Here is a 22,320-nt window from a genome sequence, read left to right as displayed (position 1 = left end):
TAGATACACTAGACGGGAGAGAATGCAAACTGGTTTTATGGGCATCGATTTACAAAGGATAGCGGGGGATCCTTCTTCGTCCATCATCCCTACAGTTGACGAAGATAGGTACACACACACACACACACACACACACACACACACACACACACACACACACTTCGTCTCTTACTCCTCATAGAAAATGGATAAAAGTCTGTACACATCCAGAACAAAATGGCTTGTATCACATTTAAGCTGATGGAGCGCTTCGTAGGGGAGATGTGGGAAACAAACAAAAAATATATTCGCTAAAGACTTTTTCGACTATCGCTTGAAACCAATATTTTAGTTCATTTAATTTGTCGTTATTTATGGGGGGCGGGGAGGGGTGGGGGGCGGGGAGGGGTGGGGGGGGTGCATTCATGTTTATAAACGAGAAGAGGTTGTTGAATTAGCTGCTATACATGATCTATATATTTATATATATGTTTGTTTGTTTTTTCTATATGTATGTATGTTATGTATACTATATACATTGGAATGTACACCATGTCACTTTATCCCAGGGACCTGTGTATCAGTGTTACCAGGACCTGTGTCACAAGCACCTAGTACTGGCCCTGACAGTGTTACCGGGACCTGTGTCACAAGCACCTAGTACTGGCCCTGACAGTGTTACCAGGACCTGTGTCACAAGCACCTAGTACTGGCCCTGACAGTGTTACCAGGACCTGTGTCACAAGCACCTAGTACTGGCCCTGACAGTGTTACCAGGACCTGTGTCACAAGCACCTAGTACTGGCCCTGACAGTGTTACCAACAACACTCGTAAATCCTTCATCCAGTTTCCTGCTTTGTATTAAATGAGGAGATTCTGAGAGCCCTCCTTAAGTGGCCTTCTTAAGCGTCTCTTTCAACTCAGTGTTTCTCATAAGTAAAGGAATCATTTTGTGTATTTATTGTCGGTTGTCACGAGGCGTTAATCACCACACGGCAGTGATAACTAAATGATGAGGAAGAATTCGTGTTAATGGACCATTATAACCTTAGTGTTTGATTGTGTTGACACGAGACCAATGATGACGATCACTGTCACACACCTGAGAGAACTTAACGCTACAGTACAGTACTCGACAATGACTCAACTGGTGTAGTGATTCATGTACACTTGTGTCGTTGGCTAATTGATTCGTTTTATATGTAGATACATTTAGTCACAGATCATGTAGTGTGTTGGAGTTAAACCAGTTTAGGATGCTCGTCACGGCCGATACTAGTTTGGTGTGTGTGTGTGTTAATCCAGTTCAGAAACAGATATTAAACAAGAATAATACTAGTTTGGGAACAGAGGTCAGTCATAAATGATGTTTCACCTTTTGTTAAGGTAGTTGAGACATTAGTCACAAATAATACCATAGTTTTTGGTACATGTCAAACCATTGTATAAAGTACTTCGTTTAGAAAACTAAAATAATATTTGTATCGGACTTGAGTATCCCAGAGTCCTCTACAACATGACTACAGCGACGTGTGTATAAGGCCGAGTTTACAAGGTGTTCCTCCAGGGAGAGTTACCGGAGAGAGACTCAGAGTCGCTATACATGGACAGTCACAATGTCTCTGAGTCCACTGGAAGCTCTAGACTCAACCAACCTGTTGGCCGCTGTACCTCTACCTGCCGTGGTGACCCAGGTCTTGGTGCTGACCTCTCATCTGGACGCCAGGTGAGAGCCCTTAATGAGCAGCACGAGGTAGAGGCCCAGCGGCCCTTACACTAAGGGGGAACTCTTATATTTAGGGAATTCTCTAGGAAGAAGTTTTCAGATCCACTCGGCACCACGTTGAGTGTATCATCAGGAGGTACTTAAACTTATTATCCGTCTCTTTACACAGTAGAGGACACGGCACTGCCTGGTCGTCCTCACATCACAAGTGCCTCACTCACGCCTCAAGGTCTTCAAGGCGCGAGACGAGTGCTAGACGTCAGCCCCCTCTTGGTACCCTTCGTCGGGAGAGTCACGAGCGGTGATGCGACTCAGCTTATTGCTGTGGCTCTGTAGCGGCTGTGGCGGCAGACACGTTGTGGTCATGGTGTTGGTGGGCGTGGGCGTGGGGCTCGAGTATAGCGAGCTCACACACCTCCGCTGCTCGTGTGACGTCACGGGCGAGCCCTCTGAGCCGTAGTGCCACGCCCGCGGGTGTCGCATGAGGGTGGGCGTGCCGTCCCCAGGGATGACTTCTGGGACGCTGGTTCTCATCTTCATGGAACGTGGGATGGTTCCGTAGTGAGGCACCGTGACGCCGCTGAGGGAAGTGTACGTGTGCCCGGGACCCACGTGGCTGAACGAGTACAACTCAGAGTAGTCCGGCGCGAAATCTGGCAGGTACGACAGTCGATGGTTGAGGTGACGTTGAGACGAGGAGAGGAGTCGCTGCTGAACGAGGGCGTCGCAGTTGGGCGTGGGAGGCTCGTGTAGAGACGTTTGCATAACGTGCTCCGGCGCCGCTGAGTCTAGGACGGCGTGGACCCGCTCCGGCTCCCATACAGAGTCAAATGGACAGCTCATGGGCCCCTTGTCGCCGTCCAGGGACACTGTGTGACTGCGACTTTGACCATTGAGTCTGGGAGCAGCGCTGCATGTTGAGTGTTGGCTGCCCTCGTCCGTGGTGCAGCAGTCTGCCCCTTCGCCCTCAGAGGTCTGGTCTGCCTCACACAACAGGTCAGGGTTGTCCGTCGTGGCCACCACTGAGCCTCCGACGTATGCCGAGGGAGTGTAGGGCAAGTTTGCGATGCGTGTCTCTGTCGCCCCGTTCACTGTCACTGTCTTTATTGGTATAGGAGTGTGGGTGTTGCGGCGCCGGGCCAGTATAGAGAACACGCCGATAAGAATGGCGACCACCACGACAAACACAGAAGAGATGGCAGCAATCTTATCAGCAGAAAACCCTGCCGAGGACCGAGGGGAAACAATCAACTCGAAGGTCTGAGCCGTGCTGCCAGCTGCATTTGAGGCAAGGCATTTTATAATAAGTCCCGAGTCTTGGCTCTTGGCACCCACCACCAGCAGCAGACTCCCTCGCTCCTCACTGGCCTCGTTTAGGATGTAACCATGGGCGCCGCCTCCGCCCACCAGTGATCCATTCTGCACCACTATGTCTCGCACCTTCCAGGACACAGTCGGGGTCGGCAGCCCGCCCACTGGACACCACACAGTCGCATTCTTCCCCGACTCGCTCTCTATTTTCCTCTGGGTCGGCAGAATTTCTGGTTTACAGGCAAACTGATCCTCGTCCATTTGATCAAAGTTTTGACCCTGGATGCGTATGGGTTTGTCGCAGACGGGCGACTCATCGTGAGGGACACGCCGCTCCACCAGCCACTCTCGTAGCTTCCTGAGGCGACAGTCACAGATCCAAGGGTTGTCGTGAACTGTTAACTGGTGAAGTTTCTGTAAGCTATCAACAAGTCGAGGCTGCAGCTCTGTCAGCCTGTTAGAGGCAAGCTTTAACTTCTCCAACACTGTCAGCGGCTCGAAGGCTCGAGCGGCGATAGTCTTGATATAACACTCACTGAGGTCGAGAGTTTTGAGGTATTCCAGATGAATGAAGGCGTCCACGTCGATATGTTGGATAGGGTTGTTACGGAGGTAGAGCTCCGTCAACTGCGGCGTGTACCTGAAGGTCTCGCTAGGCACGTGGTGCAGCTTGTTCTCACTCAGTTCAAGTTCTACCAGGTTACTCAACTCTCGAAACGCCTCCTTGTCCACCTCCTCCACCTTGCAGTCAATCAAGTAGATTTTCTGGAGGTTGGTGAGGCCCTCTTCAGCGAAGGCAAGTCGTGGCAGTCTCTGTATGTTGTTGTGTGAGAGATCCAGCACCTGTGTCGCTGGGGGAATGTTTTTAGGTAAGGTGTTGAGCCCCTTCTCTCGGCACTCTGCTGTCTGTTTACCTTGCTTCCACTTGCAGGAGCAGATGGTGGGGCAGTTGCTGGCGGTGGCAGCAGCGGCCAGCAGGAGGGTCAGCTGCACCAGGGGACCCGGGGGACACATGGTTGATGGATCACTCCAACACGGCCTGCCCGGCGCCCGCCCTCCACATCCTACACTCACACCACCCCGCACTACACTCACACCACCCCGCACTACACTACACCATCCCTGCACTCACCACACCACCTGCACTACACTCACACCACCCCGCACTACACTCACACCACCCCGCACTACACTACACCACTTGTCTCCGGTATTATGCTCTTGCTAACAGTCTCTTACACCTTTTGGGTCTCTTTCTGTACACTTCATTATCTTTTTCCTCCATACAACAATAAGACAAATCACTGTTACGTTACTGTGTGTATCTATTCATTTGTTTCACGTTGAGGCTCACAACACGCGCTATGCTCTGGCCCGACCTGGCGCCAGCTTTACATAACCCTGATTTATAGAGCTGTTAATCCGCTCCAGCCAGGGCGCGTTAATTCCCAGATCCTTGGGTAGTGCGCCCACTCCACACAGCCTGCTGGATTACGAATGATCGCACCTCCACTCCGTCTTCCATCCACTCTACCTGGCTGGCCGCTCCACACAGCCGAGTGAAGTGGAGCAGGGAAGGGCTGATCCACCCTACACAGGTGGGTAGGTAATCCGCCCACTCCACAGAAGCTAGTAAGTGGATCAGAACCGACTGACCCCCAACCAGACACACACAGGGGCAGCAGTACCGTAGACTGGGGCGTGTGTATAAAGCTGTCTCCCTCACACGCGGCCGACCACCACACTACTCACTCCCTTATCCACCACACGTGTGTTTTAAACTATTTCCGGGTTATCGCTGTTATCTCATCCGCTTTAGGTGGTGTTTGTTTTTCTCCGCTGCTTTAGTGTTTCATCGAACCTGGAATGAAATTGTTTGGCATGAGCGTTGTATACACGTAAACACATTTATTATGGGTAAACAAAGTGACGGACATACAGAGCTAATGTATGTAATTGTCGGTGGTGGGTGATTGTTTGTTTGTTTGTGTGTGTGTGTGTATGTGTGTGGTTTATTTGGTAATAAATTGACGATCGATTTGCCCATTTACGCCTCCCTCATGTTTGTATTAATTCACACACACACACACACACACACACACACACACACACCTCTCACTGTAAGTTCCAACTTTTATAACTTTTAATCTCTCTCTCTCCCCACCAATAACCAATCAGTCTTACATCACTAACTGTTCACTTCGCCACTAACAACCCTAATCACTTTCAATTACCACTTACCACACTGTCATTAACTACGTCACTATTATTAACCGCTAACAACTATTCATAACCGCTAACAACTATTCATTTCCACTAACGACTATATTAACCACTAACAACTAGTCATAACCACTAACAACTATTTTAACCACTAACAACTATTTTAACAACTAACAACTATTCATAACCACTAACAACTATTCATTTCCACTAACAACTATATTAACCACTAACAACTAGTCATAACCGCTAACAACTACTCATAACCGCTAACAACTATTCATAACCACTAACAACTATTCATAACCACTAACAACTATTCATAATAACCACTAACAACTATTCATAACCGCTAACGACTTTTTTTTACCACTAACAACTATTTTAACCACTAACAACTATTCATAACCGCTAACAACTATTCATAACCACTAACAACTATTCATAACCACTACCAACTATTCATAAATCACAACAACTATTCATAATCAAGCAACAACTATTCATAACTGCTAACGACTATCCATAACCACTCACAACTATTCATAACCACTCACAACCATTTATAACCACTCAACTATTCATAAATCAATTTCACAACTATTCATAACCACCACAACTATTCATAACCACCAACAACTATTCATAACCACCTGCCAACTATTCATAACCACTATCAACTATTCATAACCACCAACTATTCATGTTCACAACTATTCACAACCACCACAACTATTCATAACCACTCACAACTATTCACCACTAACAACTATTCATAACCACTCAACAACTATTCATAACCACTCACAAATATTCATAAACTACTCAACAACTATTCATAACCACTACACCATTCATGCAACCACTCAACAACCATTCATAACCACTCACAACTATTCATAACCACTAAATCAGTTCATAACCACTCAAACCAGCCCACCACTAACAACTATTCATAACCACTAACAACTATTCATAACTACTAGCAACTATTCATAACCACTAACAACTATTCATAACCACTCACAACTATTCATAACCACTCACAACTATTCATAACCACTAACAACTATTCATAACCACTCACAACTATTCATAACCACTAACAACTATTCATAACCACTAACAACTATTCATAACCACTCACAACTATTCATAACCACTAACAACTATTCATAACCACTAACAACTATTCATAACCACTAACAACTATTCATAACCACTAACAACTATTCATAACTACTTAACATCTATTCATAACCACTCACAACTATTCATAACCACTAACAACTATTCATAACCACTAACAACTATTCATAACTACTTAACATCTATTCATAACCACTCACAACTATTCATAACTACTTAACAACTATTCATAACCACTAACAACTATTCATAACCACTAACAACTATTCATAACCACTAACAACTATTCATAACCACTCACAACTATTCATAACTACTTAACATCACCTCTTCGTCCCTTACACTTCAACAAGACTTACGCGCTCCCACTTCGCCACTTCACCCCTCCATTAACACTCACCACTTCACCTCTCCCTCTTCACCACTCATCCTCCTCTTCATCACTTCACCTCTCCCCCTTCACCACTTCACCTCTCTCTCTTCACCACTTCACCTCTCCTTCTATACTATCTCTCCCCCTTCACCACTTCATCTCTCCTTCTTCACCACTTCACCACACTTGCTCTGCCCATTTAAGAGTTAGTCAATAAAACGATTTTCCCCTTGAGAATAATCAATCGTGTGTGTGTGTGTGTGTGTGTGTGTGTGTGTGTGACATAATCGTGGTTTACGGCGTCGTTTGTGTACGTAAATAAAGTAACTATTTATTTACGTATTACTACCCAGTTATTGTTGTTATTGTGGGTGTTATTGTTTGATGTTTTGGTTGTTGTTGTAGCTAGTTGTCGTTATTGATGTCGTGGTTTTTGTTGTTATTGATGTTGTAATCGGTTTTGTTGTGGTTGTTGTTTTTGTTGATGCTCTAGTTGATATTGTGGTTTTTGTAGTTGTTGTTGGTGGTGTTATAGTTATTGTTGTAGTTGTAGTCGTTGTTATTGTTGTATTTCTTGTCATTGTTGTAGTTGTTGTTGTTGTATTTCTTGTTATTGTTATAGTTGTAGTCGTTGTTGTTGTTGTAGTTTTTGTCGTTATTGTTCTTGTATTTCTTGTTATTGTTATAGTTGTAGTCGTTGTTATTGTATTTCTTGTCATTGTTGTAGTTGTTGTTGTTGTATTTCTTGTTATTGTTATAGTTGTAGTCGTTGTTATTGTATTTCTTGTCATTGTTGTAGTTGTTGTTGTTGTATTTCTTGTCATTGTTATAGTTGTAGTCGTTGTTATTGTTGTAGTTGTTGATGTTGTTGTGGGTAAATAAAGGAAAATACAATGGTGTAAATTTTCCCTACATAGTCTTGTACAGTATTCCCGAACATGAAATCTTACCATCTTTCTTTCCTTTCTTTCAAAATATTACTGAACGATTTAGTCATTAGGTAGAAACTCACGAAAACAGGAGAGATTTTGTTTTCTTTTTTCATAAATTCTCGATTTTCTTTCTTTTTTTTTTTCCTTCAGATTTTTTTGGTCTAATTTTTTTTTCAGTTTTCCGGTTTTTTTTTCACAGATGCATATGATTTTTTCTTTTGTTTTTATCAGAAATTGATTTAGTTTTAGTCACAAAAGTAAAAGAAAGATTTTTTTTTAATGATTGTGTTACTCTTTTTTACGAAGCTACAAAAATCATAAGATGGAATTTTTTTAGTCACTTTTTTTTCATGAGTTTTATATTTCACTAATTCATATATCTCTCTATAGTCTTCTAAAAAAATAAAAATAAATAAAAAAACACCAAGCGACTTTTATGTTTTATATCGTAACGTGTCAATAGTGTGTCTACAAGCCCCTGGTCCTGTGTTTTATTTTTGTTTTTCTTTCATTAAAATGTTTTGGAAAAGTTACTCCTGGGATTGACACTCTGTATTTGTCCAACACTTGGCCACAGAAAACGGACGTTGGGATGGCGACTAGTGTGTGTGTTTGTTTGTAAGGGTGTGAACGATGGATCTTTATTTGTTTTTCTTGTTTTCTTTGCTTTTTTTCTTGTTTTGATATGATTCTGTCTTTTGTTTCAGGTGTAGGGTAAGTTTGTTCAACACTTAATGGCATTTTTTTATCTGTTCACTTTTTGTTCATTTTGTTGATAATGCTGTTCAGTTTGTTCATATCCGTTGACTTAGTGAAGAAAAAAACACCACTGAGTATGTTTGTTCCTCAATATCTCGTGTTCACTTTCTGTTCTGAACGTTGGGTAAAGTGTTCAATATCTTTGTTCAGAAGGACAAAATTTCGTTTCTTTTGTTATTGTAGGAAAAACAGTAAAATTATTGCACAAATACTGTTCCACATGTTCATCTTCACCTCAGTTCACTCACACTATTGTTCATTTTCATTGTTCAGTCGTATAAAAAAAAACTGTGCTCACTTATACGGGTTTGTTCATGTGAAAGAAAACTGCCTTTGTTCCACATTTTCCGTCTCATGTTCAATTTTAGTTCAGTTCGTTGGGTTCAGTATTCTTGAACACATACACAAATCAGTGTTCAATGTTCTTTAGTCTTATACCTTAACAATGAACCAGGTGAAGTGTTTGTTCATTATTTCTTGAAGTTTGCGTTATTTGTTCAGTGGCTTGTGTCTTTACTATACGGACAAATATCACTGCCCAAACTGACACTGTGTAAACAAGTGTAGCTGGAGATGGTAGTGTGTGTGTGTGTGTGTGTGTGTGTGTGTGTGTGTGTGTGTGTGTGTGTGTGTGTGTGTGTGTGTGTGTCCACCTCTCTCTTATTCACTTCGACCGTTAAAACTAGCTACATAACCTCGTAATTCCCCTGAAGACAAGAATTACTGCTGCCTTGTAAACATGTTTCACCTGCTGCTTTAGACACGGCGCCTCACACCTGTACTCGCACTCCCCGTCGTGATAATTAATTTGCAATCCTGGTTCTGCTTGACACGATTCTCTCTCTCTCTCTCTCTGATATTCGTGATGTGGACAATAGTGTGTGTGTGTGTGTGTGTGTGTGTGTGTGTGTGTGTGTGTGTGTGTGTGTGTGTGTGTGTTAAAGGGAATCCTACAAGTACAGTATCCGGTTTTGTTTTCCCTACAGTGTTTGTTATCGGTATGGAGTGAGAGTGTTAAAGAGAGTTACAGTGTTGGAAAGTTACAGAGATACAGTATTACAGTGGTTGTCCCTTGAAGTGTTCTAGGCTGACTCGCGCGAAAGGACAATTCAGGTGTGAATTTATTTTGAGGTGTAGGAGCTGTCACTAATAGGAGCTGTCACTAATAGGAGCTGTCACTAATAGGAGCTGTCACTAATAGGAGCTGTCACTAATAGAAGCTGTCACTAATAGGAGCTGTCACTAATGGAAGCTGTCACTAATAGGAGCTGTCACTAATAGGAGCTGTCACTAATAGAAGCTGTCAGTAATAGGAGCTGTCAGTAATAGAAGCTGTCACTAATAGGCGCTGTCACTAATGGAAGCTGTCACTAATAGGAGCTGTCACTAATAGGAGCTGTCACTAATAGAAGCTGTCAGTAATATGAGCTGTCACTAATAGAAGCTGTCACTAATAGAAGCTGTCACTAATAGAAGCTGTCACTAATAGAAGCTGTCACTAATAGAAGCTGTCACTAATAGGAGCTGTCAGTAATAGGAGCTGTCACTAATAGAAGCTGTCACTAATAGAAGCTGTCAGTAAACACAGCCATCACACCTTATGCTAGAGTGTTATGACCCAATGTCTACATATACTCCAGTGCCATCTCTTTATAGTGTTCCCTCGGTATAGTGTCAACCCGTTATAGTGTTTCCCTGGTATACTGTCTCCCCGTTATAGTGTCCTCGGTACAGTGTCATCTCGTTTTAGTGTTCCTCGGTACAGTGTCACCCCGTTATAGTGTTTCCCCCGGTATAGTGTCACTCCGTTATAGTGTTTCCCCGGTATAGTGTCACCCCGTTATAGTAAAAATTTTTCGCGCTTAAAGCCACCTCGTTATAGTGTTCCCCTTGTACAGTGTCACCTCGCTATAGTGTTCCCCCTTTAAAACCACTGCGACCGACAGAATCCCCTTATGTAATGTATTTGTGGTGGAGACAGACTAGTGTCTTAGTGGCGTCCTAAGAGGCGTGTCCGTGGCTGTTGTGGCGGTGCATAACACAACACCACCTTTAAGTGTCTGTCTGTCTGTCTGTGTGTCTATTTGTCTATCTGTCTATCTCTCTGTCTGTCTGTGTCTATTTGTCTGTCTGTCTGTCTATTTGTCTATCTGTCTGTGTCTGTCTCTGTCTGTAAGTCTTTCTTATGTGTCTGTTGAAAGCTCATGCTACGGGTATTTGGTTTTGTTATATAGTTATTTGCTGTGTTATTAATTTTGTTATGATTAAGGTTATTATTATTATTAGTAGCAATATTTACATTAGTAGTGTTATTATTATTATTATTATTATTATTATTATTATTATTATTATTATTATATTTTTAAAACCTCGTAATTTTGGACTGTCTTTCCTCGGGTGAAATCAGTCCATCTCAGGTAGAAAAAGATTCGTGTTATTGTCTTTATGTGATCACTGTTGTTGTTATTGTTGTTGTTTTCGATGTTGTTGTTGTTGTCGATGTTGTGTTATTGTTGTTTTTGTTGTTGTTTCATGGCCCCGTATTTATATATATATATATACTTTTTTCGCACGTTTGGAGTGTGTGGGGGGAAAAAATAGTCAAATGAGAGAACCAGGGCAAAAATGCGGGGAGGGAATTGGGAAAAAAAATATAACGTGAAAGACAAAGACCCAAATAGAATAGAGTTAAAGTAAGGAGTAGTGAGTGTGTGGTGAGTGTGTGTGGTGAGTGTGTGTGTAGTGTGTGTAGTGAGTGTGTGTTGTGTTAAGTGTGTAGTGAGTGTGTGTTGTGTTAAGTGTGTTGTGTGTGTGGTGTATATTGGTGGAGTGACTGATGTAGGATAGGGTAAATTGCATGTTGTGTGATGACAGTGAAGAATTTGTATAGTGTATGGTGACAGTGCAGAATGTGTATGGTGTGAATGGTGAAAGTGTATAGTGAAAGTATAACAAGTTGTATAGTGTTAGAGTCTTGTCGTATAGTGAAATAAATACATAGTGAGTATTGTGTAGGAAATGTATACGACGCTTTTTATTGTGTAGTAAAATGAGAGAGAGAGAGAGAGAGAGAGAGAGAGAGAGAGAGAGAGCATTTTAAGGTCACGTATAAAAAGCATAGTTGTCGTATTAATTTAAAAAAATGCGTTAATGTAAAAAAAGAAAAGAAAAAATGGCATTGATGTAAAAAAGTAAATTTCTTGTGTAAAAAAGTAAATTTCTTGTGTAAAAAAATTTATTTCTTGTGTAAAAAAGTAAATTTCTTTTGTGTAAAAAGTAAAGTTCTTGTGTGTAAAAAGTTTAAATTTCTTGTGTATAAAAAGTAAATTTCTTGTGTGTAAAAAAATAAATTTCTTGTAATGTGTAAAAAAGTACATTTGTCATAACGTGTAAAAAAGTACAAGTAAACTAAAATGTAAATAAGTACACAATTATTTTAGTTGTAAAAAATATTCACTCATAAATTATAAAATACCATACGAGGCAATAAAGCAATTACGATAAAACAGAAATAGTAAAAATATGTGATAAAGAGAGGAAGAATTATAAAGGAATGTGATAAGTGCAAAGAAACGGAACAAGAAGACAAAGAAAATAATAATAATAATAATAATAATAAAATAAATAAAAACCAGCTACAAAGACGTAATAGATAATCTTAAAATAAAAACGAATAGGAAAAACAAAAGAAAATAATTAGAGGAAAGAGGAGATAGAGATAAGAAAGAAGTGGAATCTTGATAACACGAAATAAATGATAATGGGACGAGAGAAAGAAAGGCTGATAAGAGGTATGTTAAGGCGATAAGAGGTGATAACAGGAATTAGAAGCAAGTGTTGGATAAAACGATGTCAAGCAATTGTGATAACGAAAGGAACTGGAGGGGGGGGGGAAATTAAGAGTGTGTGAGAGAGAGAGAGAGAAAAATTAATAATTTACTGAGATTTAGACGAGTAAAAAAAATACGATAAAAAGAAATACATGAATAAATAAAGAAATGGAGAAGAATGAGAAAATAGGACAATGAAAGATAAATATAAATAAAGGAAGAGAGAGAGAGAGAAACAAATAAGAAAACAAAAGAACACAAACAAAAATACTCAAAAGAAGAAATGATGAAAGAAAATATAAGAAATGAAAGAAAGAAGAATAGACAATAGGAATAAGAAGGAATACCCAAAGAGAGACAAGAAGATAAAGAATGAGAATAAAATAATGCGATAACGAAAAGGAGAAAGGAATAATGTATGTAGTTTTTTTATATAAGTTTCAGTGACTAGAACACACAGGAAGAAGGCGTAGGTGATAATGAGAGAGAGAGAGAGAGAGGAACAAGAATAAAGAGAGACAGAGAGAGAGAGAGAGGAACAAGAATAAAGAGAGAGAGAGAGAGAGAGAGGTGTGTGTGTGTGTGTGAATAAAATGTGAGAAAAATGCTAAGGGTATTGAAGACGTTTTAAGAAAGAGGAATAAGACGCAAGACGATAATAAGGAGACAGAGAAATAGAGAGCACAAGAATGTTTTGTGTATGTATGTATGTATGTGTGTGTGTGTGTGTGAAGGATATTTTGTGATAAAGATGGGGCACATAAGAAAGAGGAAAATAAAGGGGAAGCAAGGTGAATGGACGAGAGAGAGAGAGAGAGAGAGAGAGAGAGAGAGAGTTTACACGACCAGGCGAGTGAATGAACCAGCCAAGTGGGAATAAAGGGAGGCGAAAGGGTGAATGAAGGAGGTGTGAAGAGAGAATGAAGTGGGCGAGCAGTAAAAGAAGTGGGTGAGGAGTGAGTGAAGTGGGTGAGGAGTGAAAGAAGTGGGTGAGGAGTGAAAGAAGTGGGTGAGGAGTGAGTGAAGTGGGTGAGGAGTGAAAGAAGTGGGTGAGGAGTGAAAGAAGTGGGTGGAGAGAGAATGAAGTGGGCGAGCAGTAAAAGAAGTGGGTGAAGAGAGAATGAAGTGGGCAAAGGAGTGAAAGAAGTAGGCGAGGAATCAATGAAAGAAATATGCGTAGTGAATAAATGAATGAAGTACGTGTGTCACAAAAGAGGCAGTAAATAATGAATGAACAAAGGAAGTGAGGAAAGAGAGAGAAAGAAGTGAGAAGAGAATGAAAGAAAGAAATGCATGAGAAATGAATACACGAAATGGGATGTGAAAGAATAATACGAAGGAACACGATAATGGGGAAGAGAGAGGGAAGAGAAGAAGGAAATGGTAATAAGGAGGAGGAGGAATAGGGCGAAGGAGGAGGATGGAGGAAAAAAGGAATTAAAAGAAGAAAGAAGGGGAATTCGACACAAAGGAAGCAGAAGAAGAAGAAGGAAGAGCAGAAGAAGAAGGAGGAGCAAAAGAAGAAGAAGGAGGAGGAGCAGAAAAAGAAGAAGGAGGAGGAGGAGCAGAAGAAGAAGAAGGAGGAGCAGAAGAAGGAAGAGCAGAAGAAGGAAGAGCAGAAGAAGAAGAAGAAAAAGGAGGAGCAGAAGAAGAAGAAGGAGGAGGAGGAGCAGAAGAAGAAGAAGGAGGAGCAGAAGAAGGAAGAGCAGAAGAAGGAAGAGCAGAAGAAGGAAGAGCAGAAGAAGAAGAAGAAGAAAAAGGAGGAGCAGAAGAAGAAGAAGAAGAAGGAGGAGGAGAAGGTCAGCTGGAGCAGTTGTCTTAAGGCTTATTACTGGTAGGGATTTGACACTTCTTTTGGCGCGCTTATTGTGGCTGTTGAGGAGGAGGAAGAGGAAGTGGAAGGAGAGGAAGAGATGAAGAGGAAGTAGAGGATGATGAAGAAGAGGGAGAAGAAGACAATAAGCAAAAGAAGAAGGAGATGGAGGAAACAAAAGAAGAAGAAGAAGCAAGAGATGGGAAAAGATAGGACCAGCAGTAAAGGAAGTAGAAGAAGGAAGAGGAACCAACAAAAGGAAAGAAGGATGAAGAAGCAGAAGTAAGGAAGTAAGAAGCAGGAGGAGGAGGAAGAAGAACCAGCAGGTGGCGCAGAAGAAGGAGGAAGATGAAGAACCAGCAGGAGGCGCAGAAGGAAGAGGAAGAACCAGCAGGAGGCGCAAAAGGAAGAGGAAGACCAGCAACGCAGAAGGAGGAGGAAGAACCATCAGGAGGCGCAAAAGGAAGAGGAAGTACCAGCAGGAGGCGCAGAAGGAGGAGGAAGAACCATCAGGAGGCGCAGAAGGAAGAGTAAGTGCCAGAAGGAGGCGCAGGAGGAGGAGCAGTTGTCCTGAAGACTCATTACAGACAGGATTGGACACTTTTTGCCAGCCAGTATTGTGGTTGTCGGCGCCTCTCTCCACATTTTACTGACCCGCTATTTATTATGGCTTTGGGATATAGGGCCTCTGTTTCCTCCGACTGCACTGCGGCCTACCACTGTGTGTGTGTGGTGGTGGTGGGGGGGAGAGGTATGTTTGCGTGAGTGTGAGAATACCATTTGTGTGAGATTGTGGGAATACTTTGTGTGTGTGTGTGTGTGCGTGGAAGCATTGATTGTGAGTTTAATGAGGTAGTGGTAGTATTGCATGCGACCTTGTGAGCTGTATGAAACACGCTTTGTGAGTTGATCAAAAGCTTTTGTTTGTGAGTAATGTAATGGTGGGTGTTGTTTGTGGTGTTACTGGAGACATTATGAGTTTGTGAGGTTATGAGTAATGAATTTGTGAACTTTATGGGATTATTGTATGTGATTTGTGAGTATGTGAATAACTTAGGGTAGTTTGTGAGGTTTATGAGATTATGAGCTACTGAGAGAACTGTTTGTGAGTTGTGAGCACTGTGTATGGTGTCATTGGTTCGCTTTTGAGCTAAGAAGAGGTTTATTTTGTGTACAGGCATTTGTTTGTGAGCTTATGAGCATTTATGAGCCTCAGCACTATTTTATGAGTCACCACAAGTTTGGGTAACGATACTGTTTTATGAGCAACATGTAGGAAACTTTGTGAGCATGGCTATTATTTTATGAGTTTGTAGGTACTTTGTCATGAGGGCGTAGTGTGGATATGTGGTTACGTTTTATGAGTTTGCGGTTTGTTTGTGAGTTGTTTATGAATCTGTGTATTTTTGAGTTACTGGTATTAATGTATGTGAATTTGTGAGTCGTGTTAACAAAAGGAAGAACTGTTGACGTGTTTGTGAGTTTTTGAGCCACTGGGTATAATTTTGAGTTTTGTGAGCTATAGGAAGCAATGTTAATATGAGTAGTCTCTCACAATAAAGTATTGGACGGATGACCACTATTATGAGCCTATGTTGTGAGGTAGTCTATGTCTTGTGAGTAATCTAAAGCCTCAGTTTTATTATGAGTACGTTTTGTGAGCTTGTAGAAGGTGGAGGTCAGTTTTGATATGAGTATTTGGGATTTTTTTTTGTGAGTCGCCATGGGGATTAACACGAGTTTGAACACTGTGAGTTTGTGAGTAACTGGGCGCATTGTTTGTGAGCCATCGGGTTTATTTTAGTTTGTGAGCTGTGATTCTTCTCTTATGAGCTACAACGATGGTAAGACCAGTTCATTTATATACGTATGGGCAGTGTTTGTGAGCTTGTGGTCTTTTGTGAGTAATTAAGACGTTTAGTGTAAAATATGAGCAAATCCCTTCACTACGACTATTATTTGTGAGTTTACTGGCAGTTTGTGAGCTTGTGAGAAGATTGAGTTGTTTAAGAATACTGGTTGTGATATTTTGAGATATTTGACCTTGGGTGTTCCGGAAAGAGTCGGTTACTTATGAGCACTTTTTGTGAGTAACCAGAAGAATTATTTTCTCTATGAACACTTGTTTTTGAGCACCGTTTTGTAAGCATATTTTCTCCTGTGAGATGGCAATAGAATAATTTTCAATGTGAGTAGTTTGTGAGTTTTTTTCTTGTGAGCTGGTAATATAATCATTTTTTGAGTATGAACACTGCTTGCGAGATAGTTTTCCTTTTATGAGTAAAGAGTAAATTATTTGTAGCCTTTTGATCACTTTAGTGAGCTAATTTTTTTTCTTGTGAGCACTGTTATGAGCCATTAGAGTAATTTGTTTTGAGTTTTGAACACTTTTTCTTTTGAGCTGAAGACTGGTTTGTGAGACACCAGCTGAAACTGTCGTCATGTGAGTAACTGGTTATGAGCACTTTTAATACGAACACCCTTTTTGAGTTTGATTTTGTGAGTCACTTAAAATATCCGTATTATTATGAGCACTTTGTGAGTTACTGTGAAGTTCGGGGTATTTATGAGCACTTCGTGAGTTATTGGGATGATCACTTTTAAGCACAAAACCGAATTATGAGTTCATTACTCATATGAGCTCAGTCTTACACACACACACACACACACACACACACACACACACACACACACACACAAACATGCACACGCACATCTAAACATCAGTTTGGCTAGGGACACTGTGAACTTCACTTGTGAGTAATCCAGAAATATCAGTTATATTATGAGCACTGTTTATACTTTTGTGAGTTTCTTGTGAGTACAAATAAATGTCACTATCAACACCACTGTTTATGAAGTTCTGTGAGTTTATGAGTAATAATTATTTTCTGCACGAACACTGATTTTGAGTCGATTTATTTTCAGGAAGATCAGCTCATATGCGAACACTTAATGCGAGCTTGTGAATTACTTGTGAGTCACTTTTACTATGAGCACTGTTTGTGAGCTTAGGATTGTCTTGTGAGTAATAATAAGACAGAATTACAGTACAGACTTATTTTTGACGTTATGATTCACCTCACCCATGAAGACTTACACACGTACACCTGTAAAGACGTCCGCGTGAGGTGACAGGTCGTAATTGAAGGTGTTGAGGTGACACACACACGACAGGTGAGGAGGGAGTCAGCGAGCAGCGGTGGTGGTGGTGAGGGTTTTAGAACAAGTGAATAATCCAGGAAGGTTTTGGAGGCTTGGGTTAGGATGTGCAGCCACCCCGGGCAGGTAGGTCAAGGGGGGCGGCACCCACACTCATCCAAGGTTCCGCTCGGACTGACTGCCTGCCTGGTGCCCCGTCCTCCTCCTCCCGGTAGCTGGCTGGCTGGCTGGCTCGCTCGCTCAGGCTTTGCTCGCTCGCCCTCTCCCTCGCTCTCTCTCTCACTCACTAAGCTGGGGCGGAGAGCGACTCCTGCATCAACCACTACTAGCAGCTAGTGGGTGACGCAGCGCCGGGGACCCACACGCATACATACATACACACACACATCCTGACACACACACACACATATACACACGCACATACACACACGCACCTCCTCCTAGGCAGAGCCACGCGGGGCGACTGAAGGGCCCAGGGTAACTGCCGAGGCTTTTATCTTGCGGCTGAGACTCCTAGGAGGCGGCTGGGTGCCCGTGTGACAGAGCATCGATCATGCGCCCCCTCCCCCTCTAACCCCCTCCCCCTCCCCCTCCCCAGACAGATCTTCCGGACGGGGGCAGTGGTGGAGGAGTGGATCTTGGGACGAGTGGGTACTGCCCTCCCTCCTCCCTCCTCCCTCCTCCTCCCTCCTCCTCCTCTCCTTCCCTCTCCCACCCTTCACTCCTATTACCCACTCACCCTTCCCTCCTACCTACTCTCCACCCCTACCTCACCTCCTCCTCCCTCTCGCTCATTATACTGACTCGCACACACTTAATCATAATGGCTGTTTTGACTAGTGCTTACAGGAGAGGGGCGGGGGGTGGGGCCTGATCTATCTACCTCCCTACTGCTTGTTGTGGGACAATATAAAGAACAGTGTCTTTGACTAGAGAGAGAGAGAGAATTTTTGCTCTCTCTCTCTCTCTCTCTCTCTCTCTCTCTCTCTCGGAAGTCCTGTTCAATGGGGGGGGGGTGTGAATGCTAAAGAGACATACATATGTATTCGCTCTTCAATAATCTGACATTCATTTGTTTGTCTGTGTATGCCTCAGTTCACGTCATTATGTATAGTTATGTATTGTGTATATTGAACATCATTTAAGGGAGGTTCATATATAGGGGTTCAAAGTTGGAGTGGTATTTGTTTTGCTTTTTTTTTAAACCTTTGTGAATGTTTATGCTCAAGGGTTCAACTTTTATTGTTTTATTGAACGCGTGTGGATTTTTATATCGAGGGGTTCACACAATGACATGGGTTCGAAAAATACGCATCGTGGTAAATTTGAACCTTGAACTTAATCATATATATACTCACAGGTTCTAAAAAGAATACTTCATGGTAACTTTAAACTCTCTAAAATTGAACCTATAAACCCTTTGTAAGTTAAAACACACACACACACACACACTGGTTTCAAATACATGATCGTGGTGTAAATTTGAACCCCTGATATGAACCTTTGACGACAGAAGGATAAATGGCGTGGCGTCGACAAAGACACAGAGAGAGAGAGAGAGAGAGAGAGAGAGAGAGACGGGGAGGGGAGGGTGGGGGGTGTATTAGCGTGTGTCTGAGCGGAAAATCATCGTGGCTTTGCTAACATTCTGTCCTGGAGATAACGTGTACCTTATATACTGTATTTATTATGGGTACAGGTGTAGATTAAGGTACAGAGTGGAAGGTAAAGGTGCAATATACGGTACAGGTACACTTTAAATTATACGGTACAGGTGTAGATTAAGGTACAGAGTGGAAGGTAAAGGTGCAATATACGGTACAGGTACACTTTAAATTATACGGTACAGGTGTAGATTATGGTACCGGTATACACTTAGGTTACAGGTACAGTTGCATTTTAAGGTATACAGTATAGGTGCAGATTATGGTACAGTATACGGTACAGGTACACTTTAAATTATTATTTTGTTATTTTTACTTTTATCATCATCATCATCATCATCATCATCATCATCATCATCATCATCATCATCATCATCTCCCAGCATCACCTCTCCACTCTCTGCTCAATAACTTCAGTAGCTGTAAGAATATATATCGCTGTGAGCCTCTTGGTATGCGCTTAAGGGTGTGTCGTGTACAGTATTCATAAACACACGCTCAAGGTCAACCTCAGAGCCTCGAGGGCAATGTTCGCTGGCATATGTAACCTGCTGCTTGGGTCGAGTCATAGTGTTTTTTTTTCTTATTTGACTGTTCGCATTTATTCTCGTTTTACTGCTATTATTATTTTCTGATATTTGGCTTTTTTCTCTTTTCCTTCCTTTTTCTTCCTTTTCTGTATTTTGTATTTATTTATATTTTTTATTTATTCGTATTGTTGTTATTGTTATTTCTTATTCGTCTTGTTTTTGTTGCTGTTCTTCTTCTTCTTCTTCTTGTTAAGGATAATATTGAAAGTGTATTATTTTTATTATTATTATTTTTATTATTTTTATTATTATTATTATTATTATTATTATTATTATTATTATTATTATTATTATTGTTATTATTATTATTATTATTATTATTATTATTATTATTATTATCATTATTATTATTATTATTATTTTCTTATCTTTCTCTTTTTCTCATTTTTCTCTGACCTTTTTTTTTGCTTTTTATCCTCCTCCTCTTCTTCCTCTCCCTCTCCTCCTGCTCTCTTTCGTCTTCCTTCTCCTCTTCTCCTCCTCCTCATCCTCCTCTTCTTCTTCGTCTTCCTCTCTATAATTATTAGTGTTATACATTATCGTTGTCAATGTTGTGTTCAAGGAAGGTCTATTATCGCCTTCTATGCATCTAACCATCTTTATTATCGCCTTCTATGCCTCTCACCATCTTTATTATCGCCTTCTATGCCTCTCACCATCTTTATCCACTGTTCTCCCACCTTCCCCGTCCCTGAGAAACGTGGTGCTATTTCACCTCATTAAAACTTTCCATCTAGACTAACTCTCTCACCTGTTTCTCACCTGTGGTTCATTTACTCTACCTGTCTGTCTGTCTGTCTGTCTTTTGCTCTTTCTCTCTAGTTGTCTGTCTGTCCGTCTAGTTGCCTATCTGTCTGTCCGTTTCTCTCTATATATCTCTAATTTAATTTATTTGTCGACTTCACACACACACACAATACACGACCGGGTCTAATCTATATATACCATTATTTAACCCAACTTACGCTTTTAAACGCCGTAAATCATCTTAATGTGGGGTTTTTTTTACGCCTTAACCTTTCTCTCTCTCTCTCTGTCGACCTTCTTAACGCTAATGCTTATATTCATCTGTTTAATCCTCAGAGGTAGTGTGTATACGCCTTGACGCCCACTCGTAAATTTGAGGCTTAGGTTTTTTAATTTATTTTATTTTATTTTTTTATTTTTTTTATTATTATTATTATTATTTTTTTTTTTATGTAGGGGGTGAAAGGGTGTGTTTTTGGTGTAGGTGGATGGGGGAGAGGGTGTTTTTCTTCTGCGTAGTGAAGTGAATGGATGTTTTTTGGGGGCGTAGGTGGATAGAGGGGATTTTTTGCGTAGGGGCATGGATTTGGGGGAGGGGTTAGGAGAAGGTAGGAGTAGGGGTGAGAGACTGAGAGGGTAGTGAGGGGGGTTAATAGTTAAGGTCTCTCCTAACCTGTTAATTATTTGTTTGTTACCTACGCCGTAAATGTTAAAATAAAAGATGTCGTAATTTTGGCTTTTTACCTGCAGCGTCATAATTATTTTTAGGTCATTAGTTATTTAATTTGTTTTGTCATTATGTATTTAAATATTGAAATAAAATGTTAATGTAAATTGATGGGTTTTTCAAGTGATTTTATTTATTTATTTATTTATTTTTCATGGTGTGGTAGTTGTGGTTGTGGTTGTAGTGGTGATTGTGGTAGTAATGAAGAGGTAGTGGTAGGGATGATTGTGGTAGTAGTGGTAGTGGTAGTCTGTATCTCTCAAGTATCTGTCAATCTGTCCGCCTGTCTGCCTGTCTCTATCTGTCTGTCTGTCTGTACAACACCATCTTTATTGTTATGTATATTCATTGATGGGGAGGGAGGGGGTTGTGGGTGTGTCGGTGTGGGTTGTTGTTGTAGGAGTGGGTTGTTATAGGTTAGGTTAGGTTAGGCTAAGATTAGGTTAGGTTAGAAGAAGAAGTTAGGCTAGGCCAAGGTTAATAGGTTAGGCTAGCTAGGGCTAGGCTAGTTAGGCTAGGGTTAGGTTAGGGCCAGCCAGGTTAGGCTAGGCTGTACAGCTAAGGCTAGGTTAGGCTAGGGGTTAGGCTAGGCCAGGTTAGGCTAGGCTAGTTAGGAAGCCAGGTTAGGTTAGGGTTAGGTTAGGTTAGGGCTAGGTTAGGTTAGGTTAGGTTAGGCTAGGTTAGGTTAGGCTAAGGTTAGGTTAGGTTAGGTTAGGTTAGGCTAGGCTAGGCTAGGCTAGGTTACATATATAAATCTGTATTTATGGTTTGTTGTAAATTTTTATTGTTATTTTTACCTTCCATCACTGTACATAAAACACTGTCATATATGAAACAATAAAATAATACGTAGGTGTGGTTGAAATGTATGTGTGTGTTTGTTTGTTTGTTTGTGTGGCTGTGTATGTTTGTTTATTTAATTTTGTGTGTGTTTGTGAGAGAGAGAGCAGACTAACACCAGCTGATCCTCCTCCTCCTCCTCCTCCTCCTCCTCCTCCTCCTCCTTCCCTCCTCCTCCTCCTCCTCCTCCTCCTCCTCCCAGTACTTGATTACCACGTCATAAAGAAAAGGAAGGCTCTGATCCATCACTCAAGGGGTGCTTAATGTGGGGGGGAGGAGAGGGAGGTAGGGAGGAAGGAGAGAGAGGGAGGGGTAGAAGGAAGGAAGGAGAGAGAGGGAAGGGTAGGAGGAAGGAGGAGGGAGGCTAGGAGGAAGGAGAGAGGAGGGGGAAGAGGAAGGAGAGAGAGGGGTAGAAGGAAGGAAGGAGAGAGAGGGACGGGTAGGGAGGAGGAGAGAGAGGGGGCTAGGAGGAGGAGGAGGGGGGGGAGGAAGGA

General features: G+C 41.6%; 1 protein-coding gene across 1 annotated transcript; it reads right to left on the bottom strand.

Moving 5' to 3' along the window:
• Positions 1 to 387: 387 nt before the first annotated feature.
• LOC121879201 lies at positions 388 to 4,086 on the bottom strand. Its single transcript, XM_042385799.1, has one exon. The coding sequence runs from the start codon at positions 4,029 to 4,031 to the stop codon at positions 1,959 to 1,961; it is 2,073 nt and encodes a 690-aa protein (XP_042241733.1). The 5' UTR covers positions 4,032 to 4,086; the 3' UTR covers positions 388 to 1,958.
• Between the last annotated feature and the right edge of the window lie 18,234 nt (positions 4,087 to 22,320).

Source organism: Homarus americanus, unplaced genomic scaffold (assembly GCF_018991925.1).
Source record: "Homarus americanus isolate GMGI-L3 unplaced genomic scaffold, GMGI_Hamer_2.0 scaffold43669, whole genome shotgun sequence".
Lineage (NCBI taxonomy): Eukaryota > Metazoa > Arthropoda > Malacostraca > Decapoda > Nephropidae > Homarus > Homarus americanus.
Note: the sequence above shows the minus strand (reverse complement) of the source record. Positions and strands in the feature narration are given on the sequence as shown.

Coding starts and splice junctions, on each gene's coding strand:
- LOC121879201 (XM_042385799.1), bottom strand. CDS start 4,031: ATGTGTCCCCCGGGTCCCCTGGTGCAGCTGACCCTCCTGCTGGCCGCT.